This window comes from Bubalus kerabau, chromosome 4, assembly GCF_029407905.1.
Source record: "Bubalus kerabau isolate K-KA32 ecotype Philippines breed swamp buffalo chromosome 4, PCC_UOA_SB_1v2, whole genome shotgun sequence".
Lineage (NCBI taxonomy): Eukaryota > Metazoa > Chordata > Mammalia > Artiodactyla > Bovidae > Bubalus > Bubalus kerabau.
In genome coordinates this window covers 141,336,813-141,350,760 of record NC_073627.1, presented here as the reverse complement: position 1 = coordinate 141,350,760, position 13,948 = coordinate 141,336,813, and the positions used below count along the sequence as shown (strand labels likewise).

Genomic DNA, 13,948 nt, shown 5'->3' with positions numbered 1-13,948 from the left:
CCCGGGCAGTGGAGGGGAACATGCAGGAGCTACGGGTGGAGACCAAAGTGCTAGTCATATTCTACCTTGAGCAGAGTTAGATGATACTCCTGGAGGATGGCTACAGTATTAGTGGACATACCTCTGAGTGGCCTGGTGGCCAGTGAGAGGACCTGGGGTTGTCATTTCCAATGTCATTCCATATCTTTGTGTGTGTGTGTATGTGCGCTGGGTCTTCATTACTGTGCACACACTTTCTCTAGTTGTGGCCATTGGGGCTACTTTTCATTGCAGTGCATGGGCTTCTCATTGCAGTGGCTTCTCTTGTTGCGGAGCATGGGCTCTAGATGCACAGACTTCAGTAGTTGTGTCGCACAGGCTTAGTTGCTGTGAGGCATATGGGATCTTCCTGGCCAAGTATCGAACCTGTGTCTCCTGCACTAGCAGGCAGATTCTTATCCACCAGGTTACCAGGGAAGTCCCCAGATTCTATAGCTTTGCTGTCAGTCCTTGCCAGCTCCCCTGTCCACCTCTTACTATGTAACCACCAGCCAGCTCCCATGTCCCTGATGGAATGGAGCCTGCTGTAGCCTATAAGCTGAGAGTGAAGAGACACCACCCCAATAAGCTCCTGTGCTTCCTCCTTGGGTGACCGATTTTGGTTGTTTCTGTCACTGCTTTGGATTTGTAGTGTTTGGCCTTGGATTCATATCCCGCAAATATGAGAGACTGCTGATGATTATGACATCTTAATTACAGGCTCTGACCTTTCCTACAGGACCCTATAAAATGTCTTTATAAGTACTGGAAGTAATCATTTTATGAAGTGCCTGCAACTTAGCTGTATCCAATTATTTGTAGAATGGTTTTATTTTCATGTAAATATGAGTGTCTTGAAGATCGGGAAGATATAAAGTGTTGGAATGTGAGTTAAGACAGGCTCTCTTTCTCCATTTAAAAGCGTTATTTCCAGCTGTAAGTAGTTGAAGCCCAAGTTTTATTCAAAATGTCATTTTCTTCCATTGGCAAATGTCATCCATTGATTCCATACACATTTATCGAGGATGCGTTGGACACTGATGGAGATTAAATGAAGGATAAGAAGTATGTGTCCTTAAAGAGACACTGAAAATAAAGATCAAATGTCTTATCTATTCAACATATATTTGTTGTGAGCCTACAAACTGTTGGCATTGAGGACTTAGCCATGAAATGTAAAGATAAAAACCTATGCCTTTGAGGAGTTCATATTCAAGGAAAGGGACAAAAAAAAAGAATAAGTATACAAGATGGTGATGAGTGCTATTAGATTGACCCATTAGGGGAGACGGTGAGAAGACAGGTTAGACTATGAAGAAGGAGGGGCTTGATGAGCTGGATTTTGAATACAACCGTTTTTCTTTAATTTTTTATTGATATTTGCTTTACACTATTGTGTTGGTTTCTGCCATTCATCAACATGAATCAGCCACAGGGGACAGCCATATGTCCCCTCCCTCTTGAACCTCCCTCCACTCTCCCACCTATCCCATCCCTCCAGGTTGTCACAGAGCACTAGATTGAGCTCCCTGTGTAACACAGCAAATTCCTACTGGCTCTCTGTTTTACATATGGTAATGTTTACACTTCCAAGCCACTCTCTCAATTCATCCCACCCTCTCCTTCCCCCACTGTGTCCACAAGTCTATTCTCTGTCTGCGTCTTCATTGCTGCCTTGCAAGTATGTTCATCAACACCATCTTTCTAGATTCCATATATATGTGTTAATATACAATATATGTCTTTCTCTTTCTGACTTACTTCACTCTTTGCAATAGGCTCTAGCTTCATCCACCTCATTAGGACTGACTCAAATGTGTTGAATGCAACGTTGAAGATAGATTTTTTTTAATGAATTTTTATTGAAGTGTAGTTGCTTTACAATGTTGTATTAGTTTCTACTGCACAGCAAAGTGAATCAGCTCTCAGTATATATATACCCCTGTTTTTGGATTTCCTTCCCATTTAAGTCACCACAAAGCATTGAGTAGAATTCCCTGAGCTATACAGTAGGTCATGGGTGTCTGTCATACAGAGTGAAATAAGTCAGAAAGAGAAAAACAAATATATTTTAATACATATATGTAGAATCTAGAAAAATGGTATAGATGATCTTACTTGCAAAACAGAGAGCCCAGGAGCCGCAACTACCGAAGCCTGTGCACCCTAGAGCCCGTACTCTATGACAAGAGAAGACACCGCAATAAGAAGCCCGTGCACCACAACTGGAGAGTAGCCATGGTCACCGCAACTAGAGAAAACCCCATGCAGCAATGAAGACCCAGCACAGCCAAAAATAAATAAATAAATAATTATTTAAAAGCCAGAACATGATGACTTAATTACTATTGTTTTCCTGAATCAAAATATATTTCACTAAGTAAAGGAGAAGAAAAAGTCTTGCCATCTGTTGAAAGTGCTTAGATTATGTATTAATTTTAAACAGACAATAACAAGGAGATTTTTGAGGGAAATGTACCTGATGAGTCTAGCTCTGGTCTAGCTGGTCATTCTTTCCTGAGTTATCTTGGGATAAGCATGCATGTTCTGGGAGACACGGTGCTCTTTTCTACAAGGAGAAATGCTGTTTGGGGCTTTGATAACTGGTGAGAGACACTGTTTAAAGAGCTTTACTTCGAGCAGCTTGGATTCATCCAGGATAAAAACCCCTGATTCTGCAGAGCTACACACTACACAGCCAGAAGGATCCCATAAAGAATGTCTTCCACTTGCAGAAGTATGAAGTATGAGACAACCTCTCCCCAGGTGATCTCTTTACCCATCAGGGTTGGGTGGAGCAGTGGTTCTTGACAACAGTGTGCATGCTCTGTCAGTCTTGTCCCACTGTTTGCGACCCCATGGACTGTTGCCTGCCGAGCTCCTCTCTCTGTCCACGGGGATTCTCCAGGCAAAAATTCTGGAGTGGGTTGCCATTTCCTCCTCCAGGGAATCTTCCCCACTCAGGGACTGAACTTGCATCTCTTAGTCTCCTGCATTGGCAGGCGGGTTCTTTACCACTAGCGCCACCTGGGAAGCCCTTGACAATAGTAACCATGGCCGATATACCCTGGTCCCCAGAAAATGAGAAAAAGGGCAACTCTCCCATCCACAGTTGGTCCCCACAGTGCTCCGGGTTTGTTCTGTTCCATTTGTACCCTGCACACAGTGTGCGTCTTTTCCCCTGCTCACTGCACCCTCCCACACTGCCATCCTTCCTCACCCTACTATTTAAGCTACCCAAGAAAGCTCAGAAAAGACCAGCAGTTAACTCTTTCCAGGGAGCAATCATGTGACTGTCCTTAGAGGCAATTTTAAGTCCCAATTAACTAGGAGAAGAAAAGAGCAAGTCCTTCTAAAGAGGAGTTGAACTGACATCTTTTTGTCATGATTATAAGCTGGATGCTCTTATCAGGATGTATAGGCTAAGTGGGGGCTTCCCCGGTGGCTCAGTGGTAAAGAATCTGCCTGCCAATGCAGGAGATGCAAGAGACGGGGGTTAAATCCCTAGATGGAAAAGATTCCCTGGAGTAGGAAATGGTAACCCGTTCCAGTATTTTTGCCTGGAAAAATCCATGGGCAGAGGAGCCTGGTGGGCTACCATCCATGGGGTGGCAAAGAGTCAAACATGACTGAGCATGCACGAATATAGGCTAAGTGAGGTGTGCCAGGCAGAGGTACCACTTTTGCTCAGCACCTGGGGTGCTTGGCCATACCTTGGGTCTCCAAGACCACTGTGAGTAGGTGATAGAAGCTGAAGCCTTCTTCTCCAGAAAACGAATCTCTGTTCATACAAAGACTGTATTTCATTTCATGGGAAGTCTATTCATGGATCTTGGGTCAAGAGCCCAGGGTTCCAGTTTGCAGTTAATCTGGCAGTATTCTTAGAGATTTCTGTCCACTGTTCCAGGGAGCTAACTTAAAGATTCTTGTCTGGCTGAGAATTGCATAAGGGTGGCCCCTGGATGAACCTCAGAAGGGCTCAGGCAAGTCACTGTGACACAGCCAAATCAGCCACCCAACGTAGAACATCTGGTGGACTCCAGGGTGACAAAGAGCTTGAGTCTGTGCTTATACTCTGATTCCAACAGCTTTTCTCTCGAACTTAGCTCAGTGAGGCAAGAACTGTCTTCGTGGCCAGAAGATGCCAACCAATCTGGCTTGAATACTGCTTGGCACGGGAGCTCCTTGACCTGGGGAACTGGCCACCTATTTATGTAACAGCTTGTGTCTCTTCCCTATTCATTGGATGCATACCAGCCACGCTAGACTGTATACCACACACATGGAGAGACCGCTGGTTAGACAAAGAGAAACAATTAAGGGTTATTTTCTCCCATGGCCACATAACATTAGCTTCTCCTTGGGTGTCCGTGTTTTTTTAATTGAAGTTATTTAAACTCCAGTTTTCAAAATGTGATACCCTTCATGAGCCCTTCCAAGACCATCACCCACTGTTCTCCTTTCCAGTGTCTGAACATTGCAACTTTTAAATAGTGTAGTTATTGATGACACTGCTCTCCTTCCCCTTCTTTCTCATTATCTCTGCAAAACCTGTTGTCATTCTATGACCACAACTGGACATATCACCATCAATACTTCCCATGCCATCATGCGGTTGCCAAATGGCCCAGCAAATCGGGAGAAGAAATGGAAGAAACTGAGCAGAGTCTGGGTCTCTGGACCACAGATGAGCAGATAGTTTTATGGAAACCACTTTCTCTTCTCGTCCATACACTCTTCATCTGTTGTGGAGGGGTTGACGGTGCCTGCTAGGTTTCCTAGTTTCTGCCACTCTTCACATTCTAACATCCTGTGACTCCAGCTAATTAAAGCTTGTCATAACCTGATATCTCTCAAAGTTGTCATTAAGATGTCAGGTTTTCAGGTAGGTGAAACTAAGTGTAGAAGTTGGAAGGCTAGAACCAAGAAGACTGACTCATGGCTTCCAACTTCTGTATTGAGTCCCCCTGATTCGACAGGAGCTGAACTCAAAAGGCACCTTCTAATTATCAGTGCCGAGTAGGAATTTGAGAACTTCTGGGTTTTTTAAATTTTTTAATTGGAGTAAAATTGCTTTACAATGTTGTATTGGTTACTGCTATACAACAGTGTGAATCAGCCATATGTATATATGTACATCTTCCCTCCTTCTTGGACAGCCAAGAGTTCAAACCAGTCAATCCTAAAGGAAATCATCCTTGAATATTCATTAGAAGGACTGATGCTGAAGCTGAAGCTTTATTTGGCCACCTGATGTGAAGAGCCGACTCATTGGAAATGACTCTGATGCTGGGAAAGACTGAGGGCAAGAGGAAAAGGGGGTGACAGAGGATGAGATGGTTGGATGGCATTACCAACTCAACAGACATGAGTTTGAGCAAATTCCGTGAGATAGTGAAGGACAGGGAAGCCTGGTATGCTGCAGTCCATGGGGTCACAAAGAGTCGGATGAGACTGAGCAACTGAACAAACTCCTTGAGCCTGTCTCTCTCTCCCTACTGCCCTCATCCCACCCCTTCTAGGTCATCACAAAGCACCAGGCTGGGTTCCCTGTGCTATACAGCAGCTTCCCACTAGCCATCTGTTTTACACTTGATAGTATATATATATATGTCAATGCTACTTTTTCAGTTCATCCCACCCTCTCCTGAGAACTGCATTTTTATCCTCATGTATTTTAGAGAGAACTGGAACACTGGTGGATAAAACACACTTAGGAGGCCAGTATTGGCAGGAAAATAGTTTTCTTTCTATGGGGACCATTGAGAGCAAACTTTGCTGTAACTTTGTAGCTAAAATGTGACTATGGTGTAGCCTTCACTGGGATGGGTCCTGGTATCTTCCACAATAAGCCTACAGATGAGCCCCAGATCAGAAACCAAAAGCGAAATGCTTCCAATGGAGAGGACATCAAGTGAGACTTAAGTGCATCTTTTGAAATCGTCAGTTTCTATTTCTCCTTGGTATCTAGAGCCCTCAACAATGGAAAGGAGGATAGTGAATCTCCAAGGGTGAAGATGTAGATGGTGTTGAGGGGATAAACTCAGGCTCTTCCTGTCTCAGTCTGGCCAAATTTTAGTCAACCAGAGTGTTTGGATGAACCCGAAAATAGTCAGAAATTCTGCAGCAGGACCTAATCGTGGAGGAAAGTCAGTGCATGGAAGAGTCTCTAGAGGCTTGGGGATTTTCCAAAGCTCAGGAATTCAGTGAAGCAAATTCACATGCAAGGGATGACCCAACCTGCAGGGGGAAGAGTTCTGGGAATTAAGCCAGAAGCTGTTTGTGTTTCTTGCAGCAGAATCTGAACAGAAATTGTTGAAGTGCCCAGCATACCTACAATGACAAGAGAAATAGAAGACCCCGTGCTCTTATGGGTAATTCAAATGTCTGGCTCCTCCTGTGGAGTATGGTGAGAAAAATTAGAGTATTAGATACCAGGTAATGCAGTAAGGTAAAGCAGATAGTGGAGAAAGCCATGGCAAACTGCTCCAGTATTCTTGCCTGGAGAATCCCATGGACAGAGGAGTCTGGCGGGCTATAGTTCATGCAGTTGCAAAGAGTTGGACACGACTGAGTGATGAACACACAAATCAGATAGTGTAAGGACAGCCCAAAGAACACCAGAGTTTTGAGCAGAAACTCTGCCAAAATAAAAGAAAGAGACAACAGAAGGAAGGCAGGGGCATGATGAGAAATAAGGGCTATGGCTGTGAGGCAGAGAAGAAGCCAGGCCACACTATGAAGCAGTGATGGGGGACAGGGAGGATTATTCAGTCAGTCAAGAAATTCATTGAGCCATTCATTCAGCAAAAATTAGAAGGATGCTTTCCTCAGTGGTTCTGTGGTAAAGAATCTGGCTGACAATGCAAGAGGCACTGATTCGATCCCTGGGTGGGGAGGATCCCCTGGAGGGGGAAATGGCAACCCACTCCAGTGTTCTTGCCTAGGGAATCCCATGGACAGAGGAGCCAGGTGGGCTACAGTTCATGGAGTTGCAAAGAGTTGAACACAGTTTAGTGACTAAACAACAACTCTGAAACACCAGCATTGTGCTGGGTTCTGGAGCTCTATGAGCAAGAAGAACTGACACAGTTCCTGCTAAAAGGGAGTTTTCATCCTAGTGACTGGGTCCAGAGATGTCTGTCCCTAAACCAGGCAGATTCAACCCCGGTGCTCCATGCCGTGGTGGGTGGACAACAAAGAGAATCATGATCAAGCTTCCTGATCTAAAAAACACCATCATCATCAAGAAGAAAGTGAGGTTTGGAAAAGAAATTGTGAGAAATTCAGAAAAGATGATGCCTGAGCAGAAGAAGGGGTCCTGAGATGAGAGCATCCTGATGGGGACCATGAAACAATGGAAAAATGAAGGGAAGAAAGAGATCCAAAGATGTGAATAAGGGACTTCCCTGTGGTCCAGTGGCTAAGAATCTGCCTAGCAACACAGGAGACTCAGGTTGAATCCCTGGTCAAGAAACTAAGATCCCACATGCCTTTGGAGCAACTAAGCCCATGTGCCACAACTAGAGAGTACATGGGGTGCAACAAAAGATCCCACATGATGCAATGAAGATCCTGAGTGCCATAACTAAGACTCAACACAGCCAAATAAATAAATAAGTGCAATTTTTTAAAAAGATGTGAATAATATGAAGAAGTTTGGAAAGAAGCCCTGTACTGTCTTCTTTTAACTTTTGGAAAGCATTTGAAGGAAATACAGTTAGGAGTCTTTCTCCAAACCCCAGTTCAGTTCAGTTCAGTCGCTCAGTTGTGTCTGACTCTTTGCGACCCCATGAAGTGCAGCACGCCAGGCCTCCTTGTCCACCATCAACTCCTGGAGTCTACCTAAACTCATGTCCATTGAGTCGGTGATGCCATCCAACCATCTCATCCTCTGTCATCCCCTTCTCCTCCCGTCCTCAATCTTTCCCAGCATCAGGGTCTTTTCAAATGAGTCAGCCCTTCACATCAGGTGGCCAAAGTATTGGAGTTTCAGCCTCAACATCAGTCCTTCCAATGAACACCCAGGACTGATCTCCTTTAGGATGGACTGGTTGGCTCTCTTTGCAATCCAAGGGATTCTCAAGAGTCTTCTCCAACACCACAGTTCAAAAGCATGAATTCTTTGGTGCTCAGCTTTCTTTATAGTCCAACTCTCACATCCACACATGACCACTGGAAAAACCATAGCCATGACTAGACGGACCTTTTTTGGCAAAGTAATGTCTCTGCTTTTTAGTATGCTGTCTAGGTTGGTCATAGCTTTCCTTCCAAGGAGTAAGCGTCTTTTAATTTCATGGCTGCAGTCACCATCTGCAGTGATTTTGGAGCCCAAAAAAATAAAAGTCAGCCACTGTTTCCACTGTTTACCCACCTATTTGCCATGAAGTAATGGGATCAGATGCCATGATCTTATTTTTATGAATGTTGAGTTTTAAGTCAACTTTTTCACTTTCCTCTTTCACTTTCATCAAGAGGCTCTTTAGTTTTTCTTCACTTTCTGCCATATGGGTGGGGTCATCTGCATATCTGAGGTTATTGGTATTTCTCCCAGAGATCTTGATTCCAGCTTGTGCTTCATCCAGCCCAGCATTTCTGATGATGTACTCTGCATATAAGTTAAATAAGCAAGGTGACAATATACAGCCTTGACATATTCCTCTCCCAATTTGGAACCAGTCTGTTCTTCCATGTCCAGTTCTAACTGTTTCTTCCTGACCTGCATATAGATTTCTCAAGAGGCAGGTCAGGTGGTCTGGTATTCCCATCCCTTTCAGAATTTTCCACAGTTTATTGTGATCCACACAGTCAAAGGCTTTGGCATAGTCAATAAAGCAGAAATAGATGTTTTTCTGGAACTCTCTTGCTTTTGATCCAGCGGATGTTGGCAATTTGATCTCTGGTTCCTCTGCCTTTTCTAAAACCCCAGTTGCTGCTGCTGCTAAGTCACTTCAGTCGTGTCCAACTCTGTGTGACCCCATCGACACAGGGCTTCAGTCCATGGGGTCGCAAAGGGTCAGACGTGACTAAGCAGTTAACACATTTACACTTTCACCTTTATCATCCTATGCCTCAGCTGCCACCAGGAAATGGGTATTTTGAGCAGGGCACCTGAGAGAAAGGGCAGATATTTATCTCTGAAGCTGTGGACACAACAGGAAGGCCAGAGTAGCTTGGCTCTGTAAGGAGACTTCAAAGGAGGGAAGAGGAATAGGAGGAAATGGACTGAAAGGAAATGTTGAGATGTCTTAATGCAGAACAGGACTCTGTAAATACAAAGAGTGTCCCTGAAGGAATTATGGGAAACTCCAAGGATCTGAAATCATTTCACTAGTATTAGCGTTCAGAATTCACATATTTTTTTATTTTTCTCTTAACTTAAATTCTTCAAATAAGGGACACTCACTCCCCTCTCTAGCTGATTTACAGAAGAGTGAAATTCCAAGACAAGGTAATTTGAAGCTTGCCCTGCTCATATATCCTAATTAAGCCCAACTCAAGGCCTGCCTTGAGAAGAGAGTCCCCTTAATCCTGTCACTGTTGCTATTTGGAAGAAATATGGAACAACATATAGGCATCATAAGTAAGATGGATTTTTCTGGAACTGACCACATTCACAAGAATCACCATTCATGTTCATATTAGCTGCTTTTTTCACCTCTAAGATTAAGTTTGAGAAACCATCTTTCTAGTTTAATTCCCTCAACTGTATGCTTTATCATTCTCCATACATCATCCTCATTCCCTAGATATGCATTATTCTAATGTATTTTCAGATATGATAAAGGAACATAGGCCCTAAAGTCAGACTTCCCAGTTTCAAATCCCAGCTAACCCTCTGCCTGTGTGACTTTAGTTGAATTATTCTATCTCATTAAATCACAGTTTCTTAATTTGTAAAATGGGGATGTTGATATGAATCATATAACTTTTATTTTTATTAGAATACATTAATAGTTGATTTATAGTGTGTTAGTTTCAAATGTACAGCAAAGTGAATCAGTTTTACATACATCCACTCTTTTGTAAATCCTCTTCCCATATAGGTATTTTCCCATATAGAGTGTTAAGTAGACTTCCCTGTGCTATACAGTAGGAATAATATGACTCTTGATGTTACTCAGTTCAGTTCAGTTCAGTCGATCAGTCGTGTCTGACTCTTTGCGACCCCATGAATCGCAGCACGCCAGGCCTCCCTGTCCATCACCAACTCCCGGAGTTCACTCAGACTCACGTCCATTGAGTCAATGATGCCATCCAGCCATCTCATCCTCTGTCGTCCCCTTCTCCTCCTGCCCCCAATCCCTCCCAGCATCAGAGTCTTTTCTTTTTTTAATTTTTTTTGTTTTATTATTTAACTTTAAAATATTGTATTGGTTTTGCCAGTCAACTCTTTGCATGAGGTGGCCAAAGTACTGGAGTTTCAGAGGTGATTAAATTTATGTAGACTGTTTAGTACAGAGCCTGGCTCAAACCAGACACTCAATGTGAGTACATGGTATTATAACTATAAGAAAATGTTAAAAGCTTTGGAGATAAAGGATAATACTTTCCCACTTAACAACCATCATCTCTGTATGTGCCTGAATGTGTTTTAATTTCTCTGAGACACATTGAATTTAACAGGGAATATGCTTCAGAGACAAAAAATACTCTCATCAATCATTGTACCATTTTGCCTTCTTTGGTTCTGCAATATTTAACTTTACCCTTTGTTTATATTTATGAGATTTTCTGCTAAATTTCAGGGCACTGTTTGCCAGAGTAGATTTCTAAGCCTATCCATCAGTTTGTCATGACTCTGATGGGTCTCTAGAGCAGAGAGAAAAAGAAAGACATAAAATCAAGATCTTTATGAGGCTGAGGCAAAAGAAAAAAATTGTGCAGAAAATAAATAACACTAGGCTGGCAGTTCTATATCTCTTTATCTATCACTGTATTAGTACATAGCTATTAAGTTTGTGACAACCACTTTAATCATTGTTTTTTTCATTTGGAAATTGAGTAATTGAATAAAATAACCTCTAAGACTGTTTGCACGGCACTTCTCTGGTGGCTCAGGTGGTAAAGAATCTGCCTGCAATGCAGGAGACACTGGTTCAATCCCAGGGTCGGGAAGATCCCCTGGAGAAGGAAATGGCAGCCCACTCCAGTATTCTTGCCTGGAGAATTCCATGGACAGAGGATCCTGGTGGGCCACAATCTGTGGGATCACAAACAGTAGGATACGACTGAGCGACTAACACTTTAACACTGTTCCCACTTTAAGATAACTTGGTTTTGCCATTTTGCCTCCAGGAGCTATGAGATAGTTATTATGTAAGATGTAAAGAGACCTGAAACTTGATTCCTGCTGGGTAAGTTAAAGGATGACTTGGGTAGGTAAAGAGGACAGTAAAGGTCATTTTGGACATCTGGACCCAAAAAAAAATGAGCAGTGACTTGGAGAAAGTTTTGTAGTGTGTCTGTTTACAGTGGAAGTATTAATGTTAGAAAGCTAGAGTAGGTTTAACATTGGAAAAGACCCTGCATGTCAAGCTCTTAAGAAGCATTTGGCTGCTATTGGAGTATTTTGAGCAGGTGAGTATACTGCAATGTCAAAAGGCATCATCAGAGAAAAAAAATCACTGGTCAAAGTTGACAAAGTCAATAGTTTGTAAATTTGAGATTCTCATTAGAAAATACTACCCCAACATTCAGGAGAGAAAAAGATTCAAATTATTAATATTTAGGCTGAACTTGTATAATATACTGCTTGTATGCTCAGTTGCTCACTCATATCCGACTCTTTGCGACCCTATAGACTGTAGTTTGCCAGGCTCCCCTGTCTGTGGGATTCTCCACACAAGGATACTGGATTGGATTGCCATGCCTTCTTCCTCTTATGTCTCCTGCTTTGGCAGACAGGTTCTTTACCACTAGCGCCACCTGGGAAGCCCATATAATACTGCATCAAAGAACAAAAGAACAATTCAGGTGATCTTATTTTAATATGAATGTTTGGATGAATTTCAACTTAGTTTTAAATTCAGGCAAAACAATTTGCATATGTAGACTCAGCCTCCATCTCATGTTTTCATGATTTAAAGCTTCCTAGTGGACATCAAGTGATATTTCATCACTAAGAACCAGTGCAGCCCTATCCTTTGGGTCTTTTCCCGTAAACGATATTGCTCATGTGGAGCAATATCAAAAGCCAAGTGTGAATGGCTTTTGAGGATATTATCAAGAATGTGATCAGTCAAATCTGAAAACTCAAATTCATTTGGGATCATTTGGAGCTTTTTCGAGATCCGATAAAGGCGTTTGTTGGAGGGTTTGCTTTATTTTCCTAGCCAAGTGGCCCATTGACTTGCAAATAACACGTATGAATCTCTTGTGTTTTCTTCCAGGGTCTTTCTTTCCTGATTTCAGGCCCTCAGAAACCGTTTTTAAAATAGCATTTTGGCTCGGTTACCTAAACAGCTGCATCAACCCTATTATATACCCATGCTCCAGTCAAGAGTTTAAAAAGGCCTTTCAGAATGTCTTGAGAATCCAGTGTCTGCGACGAAAGCAGTCCTCCAAACACACCCTGGGCTACACGCTGCACGCACCCAGCCACGTCCTGGAGGGACAGCGCAAGGACCTGGTTCGCATTCCGGTGGGCTCTGCAGAGACCTTCTATAAGATCTCCAAGACGGATGGGGTCTGTGAATGGAAAATTTTCTCTTCCCTACCCCGCGGATCTGCCAGGATGGCGGTGGCCAGAGACGCATCAGCCTGCACCACTGCCCGGGTGAGAAGTAAAAGCTTTTTGCAAGTGTGCTGTTGCCTGGGGTCCTCGACCCCCAGTCATGGAGAGAATCATCAGATTCCGACCATTAAGATCCACACCATCTCCCTCAGTGAAAATGGGGAGGAAGTCTAGGAAAGGTCAGAAGGATGGGAGGGTGATCTTAGGCACCCACTCTCCACTTCCTTCTGGGAAGGCCAGTTCATGTTCCGTGGATGCTGAGACACAGCCAGTAAACCAGGGACCATCTGGGAATGGGCTGGGGAGGAGAGCTGACTCTGGGGCAGAGGTAGGGCTTAGAGACGAGAGAGGATGTCCTACCACCATCCAGTTCACTATGATGAGAAACAGCATTTCCTTGAGGCTAATGCTCTCTGGGTCATTCTCTGAGCCTGCTTTCTATGCCTGTCCCTTTCAACGACAAACACCATGGGAAACAGAATTTCATACACAATCCAAAAGATGATAAATATAGGATTATGATTTCATCATGAATATTTTGAGCATGCACTCTAAGTTTGGAGCTATTTCTTGATGGAGTGAGGGGATTTTATTTCCAGGCTAAACTTGCTGAAAGCCACGTTGGATTTTTATGGAGAGAAGGCCTGGAGAGGAAGAGCCTTAAGATGGTAGCCAATATCCAGATGCATTATTTTTAGAGCAAGTTTTACAGTCTACCCTTTCTCAGTTTGGGTGAAACTTGACAGTGAGATTTTATTTACCTTTTGCTGCTGCTTGACAGGATACGCTCCCAATTCCCTAAGGATGAGGGTGAGGGGCACTCATTATGCCAATGGTCATCTGCACTTGCGTCTAGAGAGTGTTGAAAGAACCAGTTAGGAAAAGGATGGCTTTTCCTAATGGAAGACAGTAAGGATGAGAGTCAGTTCTTCAAATTCTATGGACAGAATTCCATTAAGTGGTTCCAAGATCAGGTGGAGGAAGGCTTCTTGTGTAACATATTTAAAGATCAAGAGTTTGGGGTTGGGTGGGTGCTACTTTCAGGCTAAGATAGAGGCTGCAAAATTACTCCACAGCCTTTTCAACATGGCATAGAAAGGCTTTTCTTGGCAAATCACTTACTTTTCCAGAATTCCACTATGAAAATCCAGGGCATATAATATTTTGAATGGCATATCACCACTGCCGTTTTTT

General features: G+C 43.1%; 1 protein-coding gene across 1 annotated transcript in view; it reads left to right on the top strand.

The window, feature by feature from the left end:
* The window catches only part of ADRA1A (adrenoceptor alpha 1A), a 101,465-nt gene extending 88,537 nt beyond the window's left edge, over nucleotides 1-12,928 (top strand). Inside the window, exon 2 of the mRNA XM_055580279.1 lies at nucleotides 12,411-12,928. Within this exon, the coding sequence (XP_055436254.1) occupies nucleotides 12,411-12,928 (518 nt within the window). The remainder of the gene's footprint in view (nucleotides 1-12,410) is intronic.
* Nucleotides 12,929-13,948: the final 1,020 nt, after the last annotated feature.